We start from the raw sequence: 24,686 nt of genomic DNA on the forward strand, positions 1-24,686 counted from the left end.
AAGACCAGCCTGGTCTATACAGAGTGTTCCAGAATAGCCAGGGCTACACAGAGACCCTGTCTCAAACATAACAACGACAACAACAAAACTCAAGCCTAAATCTACCTTCATTGGAAGTATGCGAAAACTAGAGAAACCATTTAAACAACACTCAGCTCTAACCATCTTCATAAAGCTGCCAGACATGGCGCCTGCTTGGAGTAATTTCTCTGTTCTCTTGGGGGGCTACTTGTAGACCACTGCCAGGAACAGCATATCTACTGAGGTTGAGAATGGCATCCTAATAGATACTATGCAGGAAACACACTGTTTTAGTGTAATTGGAGACATCCAAAAGTTATTTATTGATTTGTTCTCAGTCACCATATCCTTACTTCCTATTGATTCTTTTTTTAAAATATTTATTTATTATGTATACAATATTCTGTCTGTGTGTATGCCCGAAGGCCAGAAGAGGGCACCAGACCCCATTACAGATGGTTGTGAGCCACCATGTGGTTGCTGGGAATTGAACTCAGGACCTTTGGAAGAGCAGGCAACGCTCTTAACCTCTGAGCCATCTCTCCAGCCCCCTTTCTATTGATTCTTGAACCTATTGCCTTCTTTCCTTCACCAGTTAATTCAGACCTCACGACCTCTTACTCAAATCTAACATTGCACTCAAACAAATCTCCCCATTTTCAATCTTAGTTCCTTCTCCCATCAGACCAGCATTCTTGAAAACAGAATAAACCCTAAGCTCTAAGACTTTCTCACTCTCACTCCTTCTTGGATGCTCAATAAATCTGTTAAGATCATCAGACATGATTCCTACCTAAAAGTTCTGCAAACATGATACAAAATAAAAAGAGAAAAAAGAAGGAGCAAGCTTTTAGGAAATGGCCAGACATAAGTTAACGGTGAAGAAAGGAGAATAAAGATTGGAGCAATAAACAGTTATGCGGTTGACGGCATGAGTCAAAGCAAAAGAGAGCCTGGGAGAATAGCCTGACAAGGAAAGATGCAAAATCAAATGGAGGGATGGTTCTCCATTGAGTACCAGGATTGATCAGGAACTGCCCAGTCCACTCTGAGTATCCTAAGTGATGAGACCCAGGGATTTCAGAATACCCGTAAGCACATTATTTACGCCACAACTTTTGAAAATATGATCATTGGGTAAAGCGTTTGCTGCACACGAAAGACCAGAGTTCAGATTCCTGGAGCCTTGTACGAGCCTGGCATGGAGCCTGTACTTGTAACCCCAGCAACATAGGAGTGGAGACAGGTGGATCTCAGACGAAATGCTAAGCTCCAGGTTCAGCCAGAGACTGTCTCAAAAGGAAGGCGGACTTTGATAAAAGACACCCAGAGTCAAACTCTGCTCTTCACACCCAAGTATGCATCCACATACACATGTGCACACCCCCCACGCGCCTAACCCCGTTTCTTGCTCTAATTTCTTGCTATAACATAATTATTCACGTTAGATGTCTCATAAAATAAGATGAATAGTAGTTTTAAAAGGAAGAAACCTATTATATAAAACAAAAGATGCTGTATAATTTCCTTTTATGTGGTGAGTAGAGATTGACACAAATTACTCCTACTACTTTTTTAAGAGAATATTTTGCTTTAAAAGTAGAATAGTTCTTATCTCAGGATGGGAGAAAGGACAATCTGAATAAAATGAGTCTCAGCAACTAATAAACAACACAAAAGGGGTCTACTTTAAAAATACAGGTACCAAGAGAAAACACACAAGCAAAATCAAAATTACCTTTCAAACCATGTTTTTATACTGTGTGCAAATGACTCTCCAGGATACAGCTGATTATTCCTTAGATACAAAAGAATGTCCAGTAGTTTGTCCGAATAGTCATCATCATTTATGTCTTTGCCAAAATCAAAGAAGGCTTTTAAAGTTTCCAGCAGAGGAATGAGATTATGACCTACCAGTTCCTGATACAAACTCCAGGCCACATCCACATCCTGATGAAGGAGGGCTCCCTGAATACAGTCATTATAGTTCCTTTTCGAAGGGACCATGACTTTTTTAATGTCTTCTAACAGCAGCAAGGCCTCTCTCCACCTGTCTGAGTGGATCAATCCCCGGATGAGAATGGTGTTAGCCGCAGTTTCTAAACACTTGTACTTGGCTTTCATGATTTCATAGACGTCGATAACTTCTGATGTCTGCTTGTGAGAGACGCAGAGATACAAATACTTGACGAGTAAATTGTACCCTACGATGCCATTGTTCTTTGCTGCGACCCAGGCCAGGAGGGACTTAGCCGCATCTACAGAGCTACTGCTACGAACCATCTGTGAAATGACCCAGTCTTCAAAACTGGCCTTCCCGTTGAAATCCTCTTTAAGTTTATCCCACTCTTCGGAATTCAGGGGTTTAGTTGGAAGTTCGATCGTGCTCCTCTCATGTGACGGGGCATGCTCTCTCTGCTGGGGGTTGCTAGTTAAGTGCGACCTCTTCTTAGCTGCCCCGGCAGCAAAATAATGATCAGAAGAACCTTGCCTATCGCTGTCATGTCCTTTCTTGAGTGTTCTAGCTTTGGCAAGCAGCAGATTCATTGCTTTCCTATGTGGAGGGGGCGTGGTTTTGACAGAAAACCATCGGTGCTGGTTCCTGGTAACCGTGAGAAAGGAAAAGACAGGCGAGGTCGCAGGGCCCAGCTCTAAGGAAGGGATGCTCGTCCAAAGTTTCGGAAAGCTCCGAAAACCAGGCAAATAGAAGGTCATTCTGCAGTGAGTTGAATGAGGCTTAAAAATAAAGCAGCTCCGCTCTGCTATGGAAAATTACAAGATTGGAGGTTGAAGATAGTTGATGCACAGTTCTTGAAAAGGAGACTTTGTGTTTCTCCCTTACAAACAAATCACGATTGTGCTTTAGGAGTGATTTAAAGGCAAGGAAAGCATACGAGTTCTCTCCATTAAACAATGATCCAGGGATCTTCAACACCAGTAGCAAGTCCTAAACCAGAAGACGCACGGTAATCCTGTCACATTCCAATTTTCGAATCTAAGGAAAAAGCACAAGAGGGACCTCTTAGTTTGACTCATGTGCATAACAACGGTCCTGAAGAAGGGCAAGGTACCAAGAGAACTAGAACAGGGAAATAAAGTAATAGCCTCGACCAGGAACCACCAACCGCAGCCCCACCAGCAAGAAAAAAGTCTAGGGTCCCTTGCTCAACTTTACATTTTCTACAGGTCTTTAAACGCCTCAAAGAGGGATCGGGGGACGCAGCACAAACATCACAGGGAAGGAAGTGAGGTCCAGAAAGAACTTAGACTTAACTGTATGGAAGGCCGACGAAAGAAGTTCACTTCATTCAACAACTCACCACGCCACGCATGCTTAAGGTAGCCATAAATGCGGCAAAAACTACAGTACCCACAAGGCATCGCGCTGAATGAGCCGCCAGGGTCTCGGTGGCTCAATTTCAGGCGTCCTATTGAGTCTGACGAAGAAAAAAGAAAGAAAGGTAGTTTTGAAGCTTTAGTATCCAAGAGGACTGGAAACGACTGCGGAAGCTTCTATTACATCTTTGGAGATTGTCAAGGCTTCCACAGCGAGAACGAAATGTGACGAAAGTGCTTTTCCCAAGTAGGAAAAGCCAATGGATTCCTGCATCCTGCGGTGCGCACGCGCCAAAGGCCCGCCTCCAAGAACTCACGCGGGCTTCTTATTGGCCTTTAGGATCGGGTTTGGTGAGTTGGGATACTCTTATGAAGAAGAAGAATTTTTCATCTATTTCACGTCTGCTTTTCGCCCCTGCTAGCGTGATCGCCGGGTCTGGAACAGATACAACATTCGAGCTTTTGCCTCTGGAGCTACGGCTTCCGCCCGTGTCCAAGATGGCTTCCCGGCGTCCTTCTTCCACCTGCCTTGGTGGCGTCTGACGTCGGAGCTGGTAGTGGGTGGAGCGGTTAACAACCCGCAAATGTAGGGTCCTCTGAGCGGGAGTCAGCCATGGACTGGAAAGACGTGCTCCGCCGGCGCTTAGCGTCGCCCAACACGGATTCAAAGCGTGAGTTCGGGAGGGACAGCCCGCCAGACAGCCCGCCCCAGGCCAAGAGGTGGCGGGTGGCGGAGGGGGGGGTGAATAGGGCGGGGAGGAGGAAGGGCGAGTGACACTTTTCGCGTCTGGTAAACTTATCTGACAAAAGACAGTGAGTGCAGTGTGCTTTCAGCGGTCCTCGGAGGGGTGACCCAAACTTTCCTGGTAAATCGAAAAGCGCAACCGTGGCACCACGATCTTAGGCTTATGCGGAATAACTGAGAACCTTGGTGCCCTTCGATCTTACCAAGACCTATTTATCCTTATAGCTTCCCCCCTCGAGCCCTGGTCAGTCTTGACTTAGTGGCCCTCCTTGCCCCAGTTTCCCGAGTGCCAGCGCCTTTTAACTATCACTTTTCACATACCTCTCCATTTTAAATATCATTAATCCGTTTTCCATTGTTCGTTCCCTGGCCCTTCACACTTTGCTTGCCCATCGGTCTGGTTAAATTCTTCCAGTTCCACACCAACACCCAGGCGGTTGAAATGGGCTAAAGGAAAACAGGACCTAGAGAGATGGCTCTGCCATCAAAGGCTAGACTGACAACCAAAAAGAAAAACAGAACCATGGTGAGTTCTCACTTAGAATCCATGTCCGCCAAACTAAAGTATATTTTAGTCGCATCTGCAGGAAGAGCATTTGATCTTCCACACTTAATTCCTCTCATCCTCTCAAATCTCCAGTCTGCCCTCCTCATTGCTCACTATAGTTGGTGCACTTGTTTTCAAATAGCATCTCAAAGAGGAATTAGAGGCAGTTAAAGGAGAACCTCAACTCCTTCCAGTTACCATTGCTCTCAGATGCTAGGTATTAATCCTTATATCCAACCTTCGCCTTTAACTTGAATTGTCACCTTAAAATGAATTGTCACCAGGTAGTGGTGGCGCATGCCTTTAATCCAGGCTCTCGGGAGGCAGAGGCAGGTGGATCTCTGAGTTCAAGACTAACCTGGTCTACAGGTAGACTTCCAGGACAGCTAGGGAGGGCTACACAAAAACCGTGACTTTAGAAGAGAATTATCTGTACCCCTCCTGGAGTCCCTCCAGTCCCTCCTTAGGTTACATCCCTTCTCATAGATCCACTGGCTTCTCTTCAGTTTGTTCCTCTCATACATTATTGGCTTTTCCTTTTCTCCGCCATCATTTCCCTTATCACTTACAAACATGTAATAGCTTGCGTGCATGTATGTATACCATGTTTGTGCAGTGTCTGCTGAATGAAAATGAGGACGTGACTTTTCCTAGGTCTGGTTGAGGAGATCGTCTTATTGTAGATATGAGGGAGAGTTCAGCCAGAGGCATCTGGAAGGCTCCAGACTGAGTGTGGCCAGCAGAATAGACGGGGCCATGAGAGGGGAGAGGGGGAGAGAAGAGAGTTGGGGGCAGGCGGACCAAGAGTGCACGTGGGAGCCAAGAGCAGAGCCACTGGAGCATCATAGCCAAAATGGATGAGTTCTCTAGGGTCGGAAGCTGGAGGAAAGGGAGCCCAGCCCCTCGACTGGGGACCTTTAGGTACTGGGTAATGCTGGGAGGGGTCCTGAATCAGCTTTGAAATAATAGGCACCTCAGTTAGCAGTTCGTCCCTAAGCTTATTTGAGACCAAACCCTGCAAAGGCCAGAAGAGGGTGTTGGATCCTCTGGAACAGGAGTTACACTTGGTTGTGGGCTGCCATGTGGGTGCTGGGAAACAAACCCAAGCCATCTACAAGAGCAGCAAACCTACTGAGTTTTACTATTCTTAATCCTACTGAGTCGTCTCTCCAGCTCCCCACCAATGCTTGCCACATTTCTCTTCGCCTTTACTAGGGAGGCTGCCTCTGCGCCATGGGTGTATTGCAAATTATCTGGATTGTCTGGATAGTATTAATAGCTCCTCCTTAAGGCTATTGCCGTCAGCGTAGTAGATCCCATCCGTGCGGCAAATCTCCTTTGCCTACCAAGGATGTGTTCTTAAGGATAACCTGTGTCATCAGGCTTTCTTAAATCATTTTCATAAGCAAATAAACATGCTGGTATTTTTCCCGGTTGAGAAACGTCCTCAGGCCAGGTACATGTCTGTAGACACCATCTCTCCAGAGTCAGAAGCAGGAAAACGAATGCAAGTTCAGTGCTAGGCTAGTCTATAAATAGTTCCAGGTCAGCCAGGAATGCCAATCACATCTATCTCAAAAAAAAAAAAAAAAAAAAAAGTAAAAGGAAAAACATAGCAACACTCTAAAACTTCATGGCTAAAACTGCTCTTGTCTATTATTTCTGCTTGTGAAGAATCCTTAGTGACCTTTATTTGTGAGATTTTGCAATTTTCTCCATAGTACCAAGCCATACTAAAGAAACCGTAGGCTTGGTTCAAGGTTAAAGGTTAACATGACAAGTACGAAAACGGCCCTGAAAAGTGAAGTGCTGAAGAAACAGTCCCTGGCGTCATCTCTGGGAGAAAATGAAACACAAAAATGGTTTTGGGAAACTCAATGGCAGAATTGAAGAACCCGGTGCGCTGGAGTGCAGATGTGGCCCCAGGCTCTGAGGGATCAGAGGGGAGCTGGAAGTGTGTTAGAGCTTGTGCCTTCCGAGGGAGCTGGCAGAGAGCTGTGATCTAGCCATGGTCACTCTCCTCTGTAATCCCAGCTCCTGAGAGGCCGAGACACAGGGTTTATCACAAGCTTGAGGCCAGCCTGAGGGACAGAGTGAGACCCTGTTTAAAAACAGTAAGCTTGGGAATCTGGAGGAGGAGCTCGGGGTAGAGTGCTTTCATAGTGTGCACACTTCCCCGGGATTGGAGCCTCAGTAAATATGGTCTCCACCGATGTTTACCCTAGATGAGGAAAACGGCTCTATGAGAAAGTTACCTGTCAACAGCAGGCAGGTTGAAGGACCTCCGACAGCTTTGTTCTTTGTTTTTTTCTGAAAGAGGAACCGTGGTCATGAGGCTGAAATTGTATGAGGTCTGGGGCTGTGCCTGTCTTGCTTCCTCTAGCCACAGTGTCCAGTACGGGACCTGTACAGTAGGTACTTGTGCGTTTCAGTTCCTGTTTCTGGCACAGAGAGTTGAAGCAGAGCTCTGTATCGCTTCCTAAGCACTCCACCACTGAGCTGTCATCCTAGCCCTAGCGAACGCTTTTGGTAGGATGAATTGAAACACCTTACGGGTTTTTAAATGAGACCGTGACTTGAAGAGGCAAGCTTCAGTGCTAAATACAAGTACAGGGAACACACTGATTCTCAACGCACTGGACAGGCCAGTGACTGAAGGGAGGCTAGGTCAGTGGAAGGCTGTATTTCAAGTTAGTATGTTCGGTGTCTAAGCACAGTTTTGAAGGCCTATTCGCCACTGCAGATATTTTAACTAGACTTTAATGTATAAGCTGTCCTGAGAAAAATAATATTTGTTGTTTGTGCTTTTCTTGCATTAATTTTTCTTCCCTGTGTTGTTACTAGGGAAAAAAAGCGAACAAGAATTAAAAGATGAAGAGATGGATTTATTTACCAAATACTATTCCGAATGGAAAGGAGGTAACAAAAACACAAACGAATTCTATAAGACCATTCCCCGGTTTTATTACAGGGTAAGTGATATCTAAGTGGTATTTCTGTGTCTGTAAATGAAAAGTAATTTCAAAAATGCAATTCAAAGCATATATTTTTGTAATAGGGTATTAAATTGAACATTTTTATATTTTATTACCCTTGATTTATATCACTGTGATAAAACACTTTGAAGCCCCTAAGATCTTGGACCAATAAGTTGGTACTAGAAGGCAGTTATCCCTTTTCTGAGCATTAGGCTCTTCCAATTGTTATTATAGAGATGAGTAGTGAGTATGCTGTTTGGTAATGTAGTCTCAGCAGGCATGCTGACACTACCCAGACTGTGAAGCTAGTTCTACTTAATTTGATATTGACATAAGGTGACTTTTGGAATGTGTGTTTAGTTGCCAGCAGAAGATGAAGTCTTACTACAGAAATTAAGAGAGGAATCTCGAGCCGTATTTCTACAGAGGAAAAGCAGAGAACTCCTCGATAATGAAGAATTACAGGTACGAGTGAAGTCAAGTGGCTTTAGATGTTGCCCATTTCTTTTGTGCAGAAGTTTGCTATGTGTCTTTGAATTATCGCTCCAGAGTAGTTTTCTGAAGGAGGGTGTGTGCGTGTGCATCAGAATCAGGTGCTGAGCTTGCATGGCCTGGTTTCCAAGGACTCTTTTCTTTTCTTTTCTTTTCTTTCCCTTTTTTGTTTTTTCGAGTCAGAGTTTCTCTGTAACTTTGGAGCCTGTTCTGGAACTAGCTCTTGTAAAGACCAAGCTAGGCTTGAACTCACAGAGATCCGCCTGTCTCTGCCTCCCGAGTGCTGGGATTAAAAGCATGTGCCACCACCACCCGGCAACGTTTTGTTTCTTAAGTTTCCACATAATCCTAGCAGTTATCAAGATTTGGGAAACACTACAGTACTGTCCACTGCAGAAGTTCAAATCCAACCACCCTGCCATGGTGTGACTTTGGGCAATGGACTTGATAACTTCATGCTTCAGTTTTCGTGTGTGGAGATAGCTGCCCATATTAGATAGTTATGAATTAAAGAAGCAATGTACTTGACAGCTTAAAAATTTAGCAGGCACAATAAGTGTCAGTTATTTTTATTAGTAGTAGTCAAAATAATGGGGCATAAATTCATCTTAACTTTTTAGATAGAAATGATGCATTTACATTCTTAAATCTATTGTTAACTTATAACATCTTCATTTCCCTAATTTTCTTCAGAATTTATGGTTTTTGCTGGATAAACACCAGATACCACCTATGATTGGAGAGGAAGCAATGATCAATTATGAAAATTTTTTGAAGGTTGGTGAAAAGGCTGGACCAAAGTGCAAGTAAGAATAATGTGATTTAAAGAGGAAAGTGTGTTCTGCATTTTTCTTGCCCGAGGGTCAATGGTGCTGAAGTCAATGGTGTGACATTTGACTTGCTACGTGAAGTGGCTGAAGTGTGATAAAATTATTTAGAGTCAAGGAAAAGTTGGAGGCTGGAGAGATGGCTTCGTCTGTCAGATTCCCAGCAGTTATGTAAAAGCGGGGTGCAGTAGCACTGTGTGCAGCTTCCAGTGTTGATAGAACAGAGGCTGGCAGATCCGGGAAGTTCACTGGTCAGCCTGCTAGTCAGATCAGCGAGCTCCAAATCAGTGAGAGAATCTGTCTCAAAAATAGGGTGGAGAGCTTGAGGAAGACAGCTGCCATCCACCTCTTGCTTCTTCATGTACCACATGGCACCTGTGTTCACAGCCACACCATCATACACTGTGCCGTGCATATAAAATGTTGGTCTGGAATGATAAAGAGAAATAATACAAAGCTCAGTGTGGTGATGCCTGTTGTAAGCCCAGCACAAGAGAGATTGATGCAGGAAGATAATCACAAATTCAGGGCCAGCCTGGGCTCCATAGTGAATTCCTGTCTCAGATGAAAGAGAAAAATAGGACACATTGGGAGGTAGTACACACCTTAATCCCAGTACTCGGGAAACTAAAGCATTCAACTTAATGAAGTATAATAAAACTTATAGCAAGAAAAATATGCCACTGAGTGTGGTGGCACACACCTTAACCCCAGACTCAGTGGGCAGAAGCAGGTGAATCTCTGTGACTTTGAAGCCACCCCACTCTACATAGCGAATTCCAGGCTACCCAGAGCTATATAGTGAGATCCTGTCACAAAAGAGGGAGCGAGAGGGAGGGAGAGATTACAGGGTGCTGGGCGGGGGATACCAAATTGGGCATGCACCTCTCATTTGGCACTCTAGAAACTGAGGCAGGAGGATTGTAAGTTCAAAGTTAGTTTGCTGCATAGCAAGAAAGAAATAAGAATAAGCAAAATAATGCCGCTTAATGATTCTATGTCTTCGTTCCTTTTTATAATTAATTTGTTTATTTTACAAGTGTTGATGTTTTGCTTGCATGTATGTCTGTGTGAGGGTGTTAGATCCACTGGAACTGGAGTTAGGGACAGTTGTGAGCTGCCATGTTGGGGCTGGGAATTGAACCCAGGTCCTCTGGAAGAGCAGCCAGTGCTCTTAACCTCTGAGCCATCTCTCCAGCCATCTTCATTCCTTTTTAACACAGCAAAGATGTACTTTTTCCTGCTTATAGTCTTTTAAATATAAATATAAATCAGATTCACTTACTATAAAGCCAGTTTTAAGGGCACACAAAAGGTAAACCAAATGATAACTTAAACTCAGCCATCCAGAGCTGTTACAGGTAGAAGACAGAGTATGTGTCTGCACCAGATAGCTGGCCCTGAGGTGGTGGCTTCACAGCCAGACTGTATAGTGTATAAATGCCATGGTAGACATTTTGGGATGTGTAGTGCTTAATGATAATATATATATTTACATGCTCCTTACAGCAACCCACATCCACTTAAGCACATAGTATTTTAAATTTGTGGTTATATGACCATGACATTCCTTTTGGACAAACTCTTTATAGTTTTTAAACTATTAATGCTGTTCAGCATTTTGAAATATAAACTATTAAGATTATAGATAACCTTTTAAATACTACAAACATCATGACGAGTATATTAAATCGCTTACACTGTATCTAATGTCCTAGGAGAATTTACTACAAGATGCTTCGAGCAGACACCAGTAGGACATGCTCAGCAATTGATCCCATGGGTAGAATTACGGTCATGATTTTAGTGTCTGTTCCTCTGTCTTACTAGACTAGAAATGTTACCTTTACAGAACATGGTGGTGCAACCACCTCAGGAGTACAATGGTTCTTCTGCTGGCTGTTACAGGTGTCAGTGTGACCACTATGTAAACAAAGTTGGAGCCAATTCTCATCAGAAGTGCTGGTGGTATGTGCAGGTGCCTTTAAAGATAGATCCCCAAGAGAGCAGCAGAGACGAAAGAAAAACCAAAAAAGATTCTGCTGAGAAAAATGCTCTTTTTGTTGTTGTTGGTTTGGCTTGGTTTGCTTTGATTTGAATCAAAGCCTATCCCAGGCTGACCTGAAACTCACTTTGTAGCCCAGGCTCATGTGTCGGCCTCTTGAGTGCTGGAAGTGTAGCATGCACAATCAGCTACCCATTTTCTTCTAAACACATTTCTGATGCTGAGAGTGTCTGTGGACTTCATATTAAAAGGGAACTCTTTTTGTTTTGTTTTTCTTTTCTTTTTTTCCTTTTCAATAAGGGTTTCTCTGTGTATCTTTGGCTGTCCTGGAACTAGCTCTGTAGACCAGACTGGCTTGAAGTCACAGAGATCCTCCTGCCTCTGTCTCCCGAGTGCTGGGATTAAAGGCATGCACCACAACCGCCTGGCTGTTTAAATGAACTCTTTAGCTGGGTATGGTGGCATGTGTCTTTCATCCCAACACTTGGAAGGCAGAGGCAAGCAAATCTCTTGAGTTCAAGGCCAGCTAGGAATATACAGTGAGATTCTGTTTCAAAAACAACAACAAAATAGGAATTCTGGGAGAGGGGGTGTTTTCTCACTCATTTGACCAATCTCATACTCAACTGGAGTCTTTATTGTCTCTTAACTTTGATTTTTAATTGTATGAATTTATGTTGTTTGCTAATTCCTAAAGATGTCATTTTTGTACTATGCTGGTAGACCATTTTAATTTTATTTCCTTTTTTAGGCAATTTTTTACTGCAAAAGTCTTTGCCAAGCTGCTTCATACAGACTCATATGGGAGAATTTCCATCATGCAGTTCTTTAACTACGTCATGCGAAAAGGTGATTCGTTGTGTGTGTGAGTTTGAACTTCTGTCTGGGAATCAAGTAGGTGTTGGTCTGTGCTTTTCTGTTACTTCTCCCATGGGACATGCTTTTTTCCTGTGCGGTTATGGTTCTGCTGTGCAACATACAGAGGTATGATTTTTCTGTATTAAAATTGAATTCATTATTGTAAACAAAAGCCTTGTGTACCCCAAGGAGGGTGGCAAAGTAGAGATATCAAAAGCAGATACACTTTTTTTCTCAGTCACATGTACCCTCCCCAGAGGGCCTTTCCCAGTCAGCTCTGTCCTGTCGCCCTAATGTCCCCACTTTGTTGAAGTTAATGTCTAACGTTGGTGTGAAGGAACAGATTTACACACGAGGTGGAAAGGTGTGATCCCGAGGGCTTCACACAGTGTTTCACAAGTCTGTTTTGTGATTGGCGATAAAATATTGAGACTCCTTAAGCTTAAAGGGCTAGTTCCTGATCTGCTGAGATCGCTGCCATTTAAGTAAAACAGCTGTTTGTGGGCTGGAGAGATGGCTCAGTGCTTAAGAGCACTGACTGCTCTTCCAGAGGACCCGGGTTCAATTCCCAGCAACCACATGGTGCTCACAACTCTCTGTAATTACAGTTCCAGGAGACCTGACACCCATGGCAAAACACGTGAAAAATAAAACATGAAAATAAAAATAAGAACAACAACAAAAGAGCGCTGATTCATCAATCGGCATGCTGCTGTCAGACCCAGGGACAGCTCCAACAGAGAGTTGGTTCATCTGTTGGTGTGCTGCTGTAAGACCGAGGGACAGCTCCCTCCCAGCCTGCCTTAGTGATTTGTGTTTTTGCTCGAGAAATAAAATCACTTTCTTTTAAGAAACAGAACAAGAATTTTTTTTCAGAACAAAAATTTTAATGGATGATTTGAAATAATTTCAATTTACGAGTAATCACATTTCACTAATATATATGTCTGAAAGGATAATCTCAAATCCACAGCTGTAGTCTTGGTTTCAAGAAGCCGGTATCACAACATTCTGGAGTTGTTATGAATCTTCTAAGTACCATATGACCTGTGGAATCTTACTGTGCACATTGTTAATTAATAGACTTGGCCGCAGTGATTAACCTCAGGAGGATGCAGGCTTCCCTGAAGACACAATGTTGTGCTAGCTCTCCCTGCTGAGTGGAACACCGGCTTTAATATGTGAAAACAATATCCCCAAGGGCCTCAGTTCACTGTAGTAACCATGGCAGAATTGTTGAAATCTGCCATTTCATGGCTTTTTTCTTTTGGTTTAAATGGCTTAGGGTGCTGGTTACTTAATGTCTGTGAGAATGGCTCTCGGGGTTCTGGAGCTGGCCTGCACTTCTAGTCTGGTGTCTTACTCTCGTTTTCGTATATGTGGTAAAGAACGGATCTCAGTATTTACGTGTAACTTCCGTGTTTCTTGTCAGTTTGGCTGCATCAGACAAGAATAGGACTCAGTCTGTATGATGTTGCTGGGCAAGGATACCTTCGGGAGTCAGTGAGTATTGATCTAAATTTAATAAATATGATAGACACTAAAATATTAACAGTCATCACTAAGTGAGTTGTGCTTGCAGCTAAATCTTACACTGCTTGATTTTGTCTTCGTAGCCTTGGTTTGCCTGATTTTACCTGTGTAAACATGCTCATTTTGTGTGTATTGGCCACATAAATTCATCTGTAGGTGCTTTTCTTCTAGCCTCAAAAAAAAAAACCTTTTGAAGCTGGGCGGTGGTGGCACACACCTTTAATCCTAGTACTGGGAGGGGGGGGGGAGGCGGGCAGAGGCAGGTGGATCTCCATGAGTTCAAGGCCAGCCTGGTCTAGAAGATCTAGTTCCAGGACAGCCAGGGCTGTTACACAGAGAAAGTCTGTCTCGAAAAACCAAACCAAAACAAAACAAAACGCTTTTGTTCTTTTTAAAAAGGAAAATGCAACTGAGCATTATAGCATGCTTCTAGATCAAGCACTGCAGACGCTGAGGCAGGAGGATTGTTGGGAGTTCAGGGGTAGCTGAAGCTCCAAAACATTATCAGTAAATAAATAGAAGGCATCTAAACAGGCTTTAAGTGATGGGTGAGAGTGGAGTGTGGGGCCACAAACCTGGAGTCCTAGCTTAGGAGGCCAGGATACAGGAATCACTGCCAAGCTGGTTAGGACTGTGGAGGGCCCGGGTCCACCCGTGTTCTTGGGGTTCATCTTGAGGACCGTTTCTGGTCAGCCAGCTAAAACATTCTGTTCCTGTGCTCCCTCTGCCCCGCCTGGTGATTAGCTGTAGGGCATTGTTGACTCCATCTTTGGTGTGGTCATTTCCCACCTGCTTGGCGGAAATCCTTGTGCAGCAGAGAGGTATATAAGGATTTCCCCAAGGTTGAATAAATGGCATTTGGCTGATCTCCTTTCAAATGACCCAGGTCTCTTTGTGTGTTCTTTCAATCTACAGGCCCTTGCACCCGAACTGTACTGAGGGGGTAACACAGAATCGGGTGTTACAACTATGTAGTGAGACCTTGTCTCTGAAATCCAAAAGAAAGAAAGAACAAAAGAGAGAGAGAGAGAGAACAATTACTAAAGAAAAAAGATTTGGATTTTTGTTTTCCCACCTTCTCCGTGTGTGTGTGAACTGTGCATGTTGGCAGCTGTCTGCTGTCGTGGTGTGAGGGCAAATGATAGTGGCTGAGATGAATGGTGCCTGTAGAAAAGCAAGACGAAGCTGGGCATGACAGCTCACACTTGTTAGGCTCAGGACTTAAGAGGCTGAGACAGGAGGTTACTCACAAGTTTGAGACCAGCCTGAGATGCTGAGATCTTACCTCACCACTGTCACCCTAAAACTAACCCCCAAGAGCTAAAAGTAGATCCATTCAGTACACATTTTGGACCTCCAACCTTCCTTCACCTCTACCACCCCACTCAAAAAAAAGCAGAGCGAGAGAAAGAAATTGCACTCCCTGCTGCTAGATTGGATGTGTGGTAGAGGGAATGGGACACTGGCAGAGGAAATGTGGAGACCAGGTTGGGAGAAAGCAGGAGAACTGTGAAGAGCTCGCTTTAGACACCGGGCTTGAGGTGCCTGTTCTCTTATGAGCTTTGGTGTCTCTGATCTACCAGGCATATTATGCTTAGAATGATTAGCGCAGAAGATAAAGTTGTTAAAATGAATATAAAATGCCGCAGGAGACTTGTATTTGTTCACTTGGATTTAGTGAGACAAAGCCCTTGTAGCCAGGCTGGCCTGGAACATCCAGTGCTCCTGCTGCCTCTGTCTTCCAAACAGTAGGACTGTGGGTGTGTGCCAAAGAGTCTTCACTATATTAACCTGGTGTCCTAATGCCGTTTCTTTCGCTGTGGTAAAATGTTCCAATCAAAGCAATCTTAAGGGAGAAAGTGTTTATTTGGCTTACACTTCCAGCTTCTAGTCTGCCATAGTGAGGAAGTCAAGGCAAGATACTTAACCAGCGTTTTGTTTTGTTTCCAGGACTTAGAAAACTACATCCTTGAACTTATTCCTACTTTGCCACAATTAGATGGGTTAGAAAAATCCTTTTACTCCTTTTATGTCTGTACAGCAGTTAGGAAGTTCTTCTTCTTTTTGGACCCTCTAAGAACAGGTAAAAAAAAAATGTAATTTAAATATTGGAATGTTTTTTATTGCATACTGTCTCAGTATTGGAGAAGTTTATCATTTCCCTTTGTTTTCTAATGTCAGCAACGTAATCTGGCAAATTTCAGAAGAATGTACAAGTGTACAAGACAGCCACAATGCTTTGCTTTCTATGTAGATCTTCCAGAATATTCTTGCACTGACTGTATCCAGCTATGCGATGGTTGGATGTCACCTACTGCCTCTGCCTGCTGAGTGGTCAGGATTGTAGGAGTGTGTTACCACACCTGACAAAGGGAAAGCTGGGAAGAGGGACTTTGGTGACATTGGTGGCAGAGGTGCTTGCTAGAAACGATCTAGAAGTAGGACCCTTAGCCTTCAACCGCAGAGCTGTGTCTCCAGCCTTACCAATATTGCCCCATTCCCAAAATATGACATGCCCTTTTGCAAATTCTGATGCATACTTTTAGTGGAGATTTACTGCTTAGTTTCTTCTGATTGGAGGCCAGCACGGTCTGCAGAACAAGTTCCAGGACAGCCATGGCTACACAAAGAAACCCTGTCTCAAAAAGACAAAATAAATAAATATATAGAGGTTTTGTGGGTTACCAGGTTTTGTTTTTTTTTTTTTATGTTTTTGTTGTTTGGAATGTTTTTACTTTGCTTTGCTTTTGTGTGTGTGTGTTTTTCAATGTCTCAGTTTTGTAACAAAATAATAAGGAACCTAAGAGCTAGATGTTTATCATTGACTACATGATTGTCTTTGTAAAATAACACCTTTAAAAATAACTTCTCAAAATGAAATTGTGTTTTCTTATATTTTTTAAAGGGAAGATCAAAATTCAAGATATTTTAGCATGCAGCTTCCTAGATGATTTACTGGAGGTAAGTATTTATTAAACTATTTAATTTTGTCACACAATAATTGCTATTTTGTAATCATATTTCTGTGTTTCTTTAGCTAAGGGATGAGGAATTGTCCAAAGAGTGTCAAGAAACAAATTGGTTCTCTGCTCCTTCCGCCCTGAGGGTCTATGGTAGGATCCCATTACTAAAGTTCATTACCCATTTCTCATGGTGTCCAGAGGCCTGTTTTATACACGGGCTATTTAACTTAAGCCCAGAGTATTCTCCCCACTTAAGGGCTGGTACTCTAGGCTACCAAGATGTACTTCTTACTTTACTGATGTTTGAACTTTTGGAACTCTTCCATAGTTGGTATGGTTTGTTTTCAGTAGAACAATATAATTTATTTTCATTGGCTCAGAACAATAGCTGTTGTTTATTCTGTGATAAAATGCTGTGTCAGGATGCACAAAAGGGGGTATTTGGGAGTGATTTGGACTTATTGAACTTCATTAGTGTTCTACAGCATCATTTTGGATGGTCTCCTGACTCACTTAGGATCCATTACCACTGACTTAGGATCCATTATCTCTGACTTAAGCTGAAAGTGGTGTGTGTGTGTGTGTGTGTGTGTGTGTTTGCACGCATGCGCGCCTCACCAAGTTTAGAAACCTATGAATGTTCTAACTAACTGTACAAACTATAAACAAAAATGTAAGTGAAATAGTCAAAGAGCAGAGACTATAATGGGCTTTTCTGTGTGGGTTTAGCTGGGGAGTTGCTCTGATCAAGGTCTGCAGGCCACCAACTATTACCCCTGAGCCACTACCTTTTCTACCAGTGTGTTTACTTTCATTTCAGAGTCAGACTATTAGGTAATAAAATAACATTTCTGTTCATGTCCAGCCTTGGTCATTAATTAAAAAATATTTTGGTCCTGAGTCTGTTCCTATTACCTTTTTTCAAGGTCAGTATTTGAATCTTGATAAAGATCACAATGGCATGCTCAGTAAAGAAGAACTCTCCCGTTATGGAACAGCAACCATGACAAATGTCTTCTTAGACCGTGTTTTCCAGGAGTGTCTCACCTACGATGGAGAAATGGTATTGAAATCTGCTGTCTAATTTCAAAAATCTAGGCTCCTACAGTTTTAATGGGCTATCTTCTTGATGTAAATCAATAGTTTTTTATTTGCCTGTCTCAGGTAGACCACACTGGCACTGAACTTGATTTGTAGCAAGAATGATCTTGAACTCTTGATCCTCCCGTCTTGCGGTCCCAAGTGGCAGGGCTATAGGAACGCGCCGGCAGGGCTGTAGGAACGTGCCGGCAGGACTGTAGGAACGTGCCGGCAGGACTGTAGGAACGTGCCGGCAGGACTGTAGGAACGTGCCGGCAGGACTGTAGGAACGTGCCGGCAGGACTGTAGGAGCGTGCCGGCAGGACTGTAGGAGCGTGCCGGCAGGACTGTAGGAACGCGCCGGCAGGACTGTAGGAACGTGCCGGCAGGACTGTAGGAACGCGCCGGCAGGACTATAGGAACGCGCCGGCAGGACTGTAGGAGCGTGCCGGCAGGGCTGTAGGAACGTGCCGGCAGGACTATAGGAACGTGCCGGCAGGACTATAGGAACGTGCCGGCAGGACTGTAGGAGCGTGCCGGCAGGGCTGTAGGAATGTGCCGGTAGGGCTGTAAGAACGTGCCGCATGCCTTGCCTTCTTCAGCTTTATTACTGTCAGTGTGCAACCGGCTCTTAAAATTACTATCGGTGATTAATAACAGGATCTTAAAATGTCAGTGGAATTACTCGTCATGCTGAGTCTGTTCTTTTTTTTTTTTTTTTTTTTTTTTTTTGGTTTTTCGAGACAGGGTTTCTCTGTGGCTTTGGAGCCTGTCCTGGAATTAGCTCTGTAGACCAGGCTGGCCTCGAACTCACAGAGATCCGCCTACCTCTGCCTCCCGAGTGCTGGGATTAAAGGCGTGCGCCACCACCGCCCGGCGCTGAGTCTGTTCTTAAGGAAATTCAGTTAAAAGTACTTCCAGGCTTAGAACTCATAGAAAAATGAAGTATTTTCCTCATTTCATGATCAGTATAACTAAGGTAGAGAAGTGTGAACTAGTAAAGAGAAAAATTTGAACATTCAGTAAAACATTCTTCCCCCCAGACAGGGTTTCTCTGTGAAACCCTTGGCTGGCCTCGAACTCACTCTATAGACCAGGCTGGCCTTGAACTCACTCTATAGACCAGGCTGGCCTTGAACTCACTCTATAGACCAGGCTGGCCTTGAACTCACTCTATAGACCAGGCTGGCCTTGAACCCACAGATCCACCTGCCTCTGAAGAGTGTCAGACCACCACACCAAGCTTTGATAAGAAATATCCTAAAGAGCACTTGAAAAAATCAGTATGCTTGCTACTAAAAACATGTGGAAGCCAACCATGGTGGTACAAGCCTGTAATTCCAACACTTGGAAGATAGAAGCAGGAGGATCAAGAGTTTAAGATCAGCCTGAGCTATACAAAACCCTGTTTTAAAAAACGAACAACAAAAGGCCAGAGAATAAAAATGTCAGAGGGACTAGGAAAGGTGATGCACACCGGTAACCCCAGAACTCAGGGAAATGAGGCAGGAGGATTTTGTTTAAAGTCAGCATGGATTAGACTATAGAGCATCCATTGGTTCTCAACCTGTGGGTCATGACCCCTAGAGACCACCCAGAAACACAAATGTTTACATTATGATTCATACAGTAGCAAAATTATAGTTATGAAGTAGCAACGAAAATAATTTTATGGTTGGGGTCACCACAACATGAGGAGCTGTATTAAAGGGTCACGGCTTTGGGAACGTTGAGAACCACTGGTGTAGAACATCTCAAATAGAGAAACACACAAGGCTGCTAAAGATATAATGTTAGAGATGAGAGTCCGCTCTTCCCCTGTGGTGTGAGGTGAGAGTGTGCTCTTCCCCTGTGGTGTGAGGTGTGAGGTGAGAGTGTGCTCTTCCCCTGTAGTGTGAGGTGTGAGGTGAGAGTGTGCTCTTCCCCCGTGGTGTGAGCTGTGAGGTGAGAGTGTGCTCTTCCCCTGTAGTGTGAGGTGAGAGTGTGCTCTTCCCCCGTGGTGTGAGGTGTGAGGTGAGAGTGTGCTCTTCCCCTGTAGTGTGAGATGTGAGGTGAGAGTGTGCTCTTCCCCTGTGGTGTGCCCGTGTGAGGCAAGCATGCTGATAGGCAGCAAAGGAGAATGACTCCACAGCTCTTGCCATAGACTCGGAGGGTTAGCATAAACTGATACCCTCTGGTGAACAAGAGTCAGAGGGCAGCTTGAGTGAGGCTGTAATGAAGCTCCTCCTTAGCTCACTGAGACAGGGTTTCTCTGTGTAGTCCTTGCTTTCCTGGAACTTGCTCTGTACACCAGGCTGACGACCAGCCTGGTTTACAAGAGCTGGTTCCAGAACAGCTCCAAAGCTACAGAGAAACTGTCTCAAACAACAACAACAACAACAAAAAAAAAAACCTCATAGATCCGCCTGTCTCTGCCTCCTGAGTGCTGGACTTTAAAGGCGTGCACCACCACTGCCTGGTACAAAAAACATTTTTAGTCATATTCTATAAAATCTTTTCCAAGAATGTGAACTTCTTTTCCAAGTGAGTATTCTTTTTGTCATATTAGACAAGTATTCTGCCAGGCGTGGTGGCTCTCATCAGTAACCACAGCACTCAGGAGGCTGAGACCTAAGTCCTTGAGTTTGAAGCCAGCCTGAGCCACGTAGTGAATTCCAGGACAGCCCGGGGTGAGTGAGACTATTTCAACAAGCAAAGTGAATAAAAACTGCGAACAAAGAACCTCAACTGCACCCTTTCAAGATGCAGGCATTCTGTTCTGTTCATGTCTTTAGCTTCCATTCATATTTTTAAATTTTTTTCTGTTTGTATATGTGCAAGTTTACATGCCTGTGTACTAGGTCTGCAGCTTCAGGTATCATCCTTAGGAATGCCGACACAGGATCTCTGGTTGGCCTGGAGGCACAAATTACGTTAGAATGGCTGGCTGCCACACCCTTGGGATGCAGGTCTTCCCTTAGCCACCATCCCAGGCATCTTCACTTGGGGTCCTGATGCTTGTGAGGCTAGCAGGTAACCACTGAGCCAACCTCCTCACTCTAGTGGAAAGCATCGGATTCCTTTTTCTTTTGTTTTGGAGAAACTTGCAGGCCCATGCTGGCTTCGACGCAGATCCTCCTCTTCAGCTTTCAGGGTTCTGGGCTACAGGCATGCCACCAAGCTCAGACCTGCTGTAGACTAGGTATCAGCATCCATAGGTGCTACACGTACTGGTTCCAGTGGACTGCATCATCTCTAGGTCACCTGTAATTCCTCACACGATATAAATGCTATGCAGCTGTGCTGTGTTGTTTGAGTACTAATGGCAGGAAAAGTCTATGTTAGGTGCAAATCAAAATTTTTACCCAAATATTTTCAGCCCACGGGTGACTGAATCCATAGAAATGGAACTCACAGACATGGATGAGTGGGTTCGGAATAGTTATTTAAATAGACTGGTGTTCATTCTTCAAAGAGACTGCACTGAAATGAAGACATAAATTTAATGGCAGCATAAAATAACTTAATCGTTGTCTTGACAATTTTATAATATGGAAGAAAATTATAGTTTAAGCAAATCTCGCAAAGAAAATGAGCTGGTTCTCAGAACTGTCCTAGATTAGCGCCTCTGGAATTCCTAGAAACCAACGCTAAATGCACACACAAGTGGATTTATTTCCTATTTTAAAAAAGTTAAATTTGCCATCTGTGATTACAAACTACTTCACCTTGGCAGATACTCATCTAAGATTCCACCGCAGACTCTCAATGTTTCCTCTTCTGTAGGACTACAAGACCTACCTGGACTTTGTTCTTGCCTTGGAAAACAGAAAGGAGCCTGCAGCTCTGCAGTACATGTTCAAACTGCTGGACATCGAGAACAAGGGCTATCTGAACGTCTTTTCCCTGAATTACTTCTTTAGGGTGAGTATGGTGGGTAAAGGAGCTTTGTTACCCTGAGATACAGTAAACTATCTGGTTTAAATTACTTATTGACAGATTTACCAAACTTGATTTTAAATTGAAAAGGATTACTATAACAGATTTATTTATTTATATTTTTAGGAAATATATAATGGGAAAGTAAAGCTGACTTTGTTACACATCTTTTCCAGTATTCTCTTCTGGAAACAAACATGAGGGGCTCAGCCAGCTTTTGGAAATAGCAACAGCAGCCTGCAGCCTTAACCCTCCTCCTGAGCCCAGGTTCCCAGTAGCTGCAGTGTAAGCGTAGGAAGGCCCGTAATGTTCCTACAGTTGTACACTGGAGTGCAGTGCTCGGGGAGATGGCGAAGCTCAGCTTACAGTGTGGAATTGGACAGGAACTGGGGCGAGAAGGGGTTGGGAATCAGGGACTTAATTTTTTATTTAGATTTATTTCCATTAAATACAGGCCATACAAGAACTAATGAAAATCCATGGACAGGATCCTGTTTCATTTCAAGATGTCAAGGTTAGTCTTTTACGTACTTAACAACAGATAATGTAATCATGATAATAATAATGTTATATCCAATTTTATATGAAAGTAATTTGTGAACTATGAAACACTATTCCAAATCAGATTTTTGTTGTTACTTGTTCAGAACTGATTCTTGAGTCATCAGAAATGGAGACAAATTTGGATTTACTGATTGATATAGTTGATGGTTTCACTATCATTTTGTGTTCTCATGGAAATACTCATTTTATTTGAAGTGTTAGTTAGCTTGCATCTTTTAGCAGTCCTTTTCATTGTAAACTAAACATTCAACTGAAGGACTGTTGAGGTTCAAGCCTTTTAGTATGCTGTCTCAAAGAGCCCGCAAGCTTTGATCTATTAGATTTAAAGAAACATCCATTTTTCAGTATGAAAACTATCATTCCTCGGGGCTGGAAAGATAGCAACGCGGGTGAAAGCATCGGAGACCTGCGTTCTACTCCCAGCACTCGTGCAGGGCGCTGCTAGGCAGCTCTCAGCCACCTGTAACTCAGCTCAGGGACCCAATGCCCTCCTGAGCGCTGTAGGTTCTGGCACACATGTAGCATTCGCACACACAAATCTATAAATACAGATCTAGAAACCTGATGCTACTTGGCAGTTAGTCGGCAGCTTCACCAGTTAGGAAGAAACATCCAGTGGATCTTTTTGGTTTTAGTTGAGTATCATAATAAAATACCCCGACCAATTTTAACCAGGAATAAGCCTGAAGCACTTTTCTGATACAACGCAAATGAAGGAAATTACAAACTTTGTCACGTGAGTTTAAGAACCAGCAACCTAATCGTCAACCAATCTGGGAAAAATGCAGTTTAAAAGTTATATTTTATGAACCTGAGTTACTCTATAAATTTGTTAAAAATGTAACTGCTTGTAATGCTAGCTACTAAATAATCTTTGAGTAATTTTACCATACAGGATTAGAAAATGCTGGGAGGTAGTGGTACATTCCTTTAATCCCAGCACTTGGGAGGCAGAGGCAGATCTCTGAGTTTGAGGTCAGCCTTGTCTACAAAACAAATTCCAGAACCTATGGGTGGTAACACAGAGAAACTCTGTTTGGACAAATCAGAAAAAAAAAAATTAGAAAACACACATTACTGCCTTGAATATTTATCCTGTACACTTCATAACATAGAAGAGATTCTTCCATGAGTTCGAGTTCTGGTTGAGTCTTGGCACAGCTTTGTTATTCTGCGTGGCTAATTCTTTAATGCGGAGTTCTGTCCCTCCCGTACTGGGACTGGAGTAAAAGGTGCTGTTATTATGGGAAATGAAGTCTTCTCACTATCTTTGAACCACTTGGATTTTTAATATTTGGCTGAGCTCTGAAGAGGTGTGACTCTGTGTGGCTTTGTGGCAGAGTGCTTGCCGGACTAGAGACGGCTTGGGTTTGATTCCCAGCACTGGGGATGAAGAAGGTTATGCCCAGACTTTCCCCAACATTAGAAGGCAATAAAAAGTGTAACAGTTGCAGCCAAAGAATCCTGCATTGGACAGCTCTGCCATTAATTAGCTATGAGCTTGGATTAAACTCTGAGCCTGTTTTCTTCATCTATAAAATGAGAGATGATTATCATACAGCTAAGGAATCGCCCAAGAAAGGTGTGGCTAAGGAGATATCTAACAAGTGGAAAAGAAAGACCCAGAATAAAAATTGGACAGCAGTTGAGGTGTCCACCCTGAATTCCATCACGGTGACACAAGTCACTTCAACCAGCTTGCATTATCTTCTCTCCCACAGGATGAAATCTTTGACATGGTAAAACCAAAGGATCCTTTGAAAATCTCGCTTCAAGACCTAATCAACAGTAATCAAGGAGACACAGTCACCACCATCTTAATCGATCTGAATGGCTTCTGGACTTATGAGAACAGAGAAGCCCTTGTTGCTAATGACAATGAGAACTCTGCAGACCTCGATGACACATGACCTCTGAAAGACCACACTGCCTTCATAAAGACGCCTGAAGGCTGCATGCAGACCTTCTGAGGCAGAATCCTTAAGAAACATTCTAAATAAAACTCATCACATGCCTGTAAACACAGCAAATGTTGCTTACTAGAGTTTTGGTTGCAACTGGAACAATTTCAAAGTAATAGGACCGACTACTAGTTTTAATTTTTAATGAAGTGATAAGTTCCGGTTCCATTGAGCTCAGACACAAAGATTTGCTGTAGGTAGGTATTGAGTTTAAGGACAATTTCTGGTATTGATGTAGGATTACAATATTTGCTCTTCGTGAATATCAAGGACTTTTCAATCAGAGAGTAGCGTACTACATTTCTGGATTCAAAAGCTTTAAATGTGACTGGGGGGGGGGGGGGGACGGACCCATGGTCTCACTATGTAGCTCTGACTGGCCTGGAATTTGCTATGTGGACTAGGTTGGCTTCATAAACAACCATCACCTCTTCCTCCCAAGTGCTGAGTTTAAAAATGAGTGCCACCATCCTTATTTTGCTTTTTTCTTTTTAAGATTGCATTTATTTACTGTGTGTGAACACCAGAGCACACATGCTGGAGCTCCAATTCAGGTTGCCAGGCTCACCAGCAAGCATTGTACCCACTGAGTCATCTTCCTGCCCAACTTCATTTTCATTAAGATGGTGTTTCAAGCCAGACAATGGTGGTACACGCATTTAATCCCAGCACTTGGGAGGCAGAGGCAGATGGATTTCTGTGAGTTTGAGGCCAGTATGGTCTACAAGAGCTAGTTCCAGGACAAGCTCCAAAGCTACAGAGAAACCCTGTCTCAAAAAACCAGGGGGGAAAAAGTATTCAAGCAAATGTTTTGTTTTCATTAAAATCACAAGTATGAAAGTTTGTCTATTTTATTAA

General features: G+C 43.3%; 2 protein-coding genes across 4 annotated transcripts in view; one reads left to right on the forward strand and one right to left on the reverse strand.

Annotated features, from left to right (window-relative positions):
• The window catches only part of LOC121452276 (protein only RNase P catalytic subunit), an 89,039-nt gene extending 85,520 nt beyond the window's left edge, over positions 1–3,519 (reverse strand). For 2 of the 3 annotated variants that reach the window (XM_041658306.1, XM_041658303.1), the window contains exons 1-2: positions 3,296–3,519; positions 1,760–3,016 (exon numbers count right to left, since the gene is read on the reverse strand). In XM_041658306.1, coding sequence (XP_041514240.1) covers positions 1,760–2,736 — 977 coding nt within the window. In that variant the 5' untranslated portion in view covers positions 2,737–3,016; positions 3,296–3,519. The remainder of the gene's footprint in view (positions 1–1,759; positions 3,017–3,295) is intronic. The other variant, XM_041658304.1, reaches the window with a different exon arrangement.
• Positions 3,520–3,762: 243 nt separating this feature from the next.
• Ppp2r3c (protein phosphatase 2 regulatory subunit B''gamma) lies at positions 3,763–24,557 on the forward strand. Its single transcript, XM_041658312.1, has 13 exons — positions 3,763–4,028; positions 7,494–7,621; positions 7,988–8,092; positions 8,813–8,925; positions 11,703–11,800; positions 13,242–13,312; positions 15,293–15,425; positions 16,248–16,303; positions 16,380–16,455; positions 17,232–17,368; positions 21,151–21,288; positions 21,758–21,817; positions 23,589–24,557. Exons 1-13 carry the CDS (start codon positions 3,971–3,973, stop codon positions 23,775–23,777), a joined length of 1,362 nt encoding a protein of 453 aa, XP_041514246.1. The 5' UTR covers positions 3,763–3,970; the 3' UTR covers positions 23,778–24,557.
• The last annotated feature ends 129 nt before the right edge of the window (positions 24,558–24,686 follow it).

Source organism: Microtus oregoni, unplaced genomic scaffold (genome assembly GCF_018167655.1).
Source record: "Microtus oregoni isolate MIOR12 unplaced genomic scaffold, Mior012 000009F_ref0000495, whole genome shotgun sequence".
NCBI lineage: Eukaryota > Metazoa > Chordata > Mammalia > Rodentia > Cricetidae > Microtus > Microtus oregoni.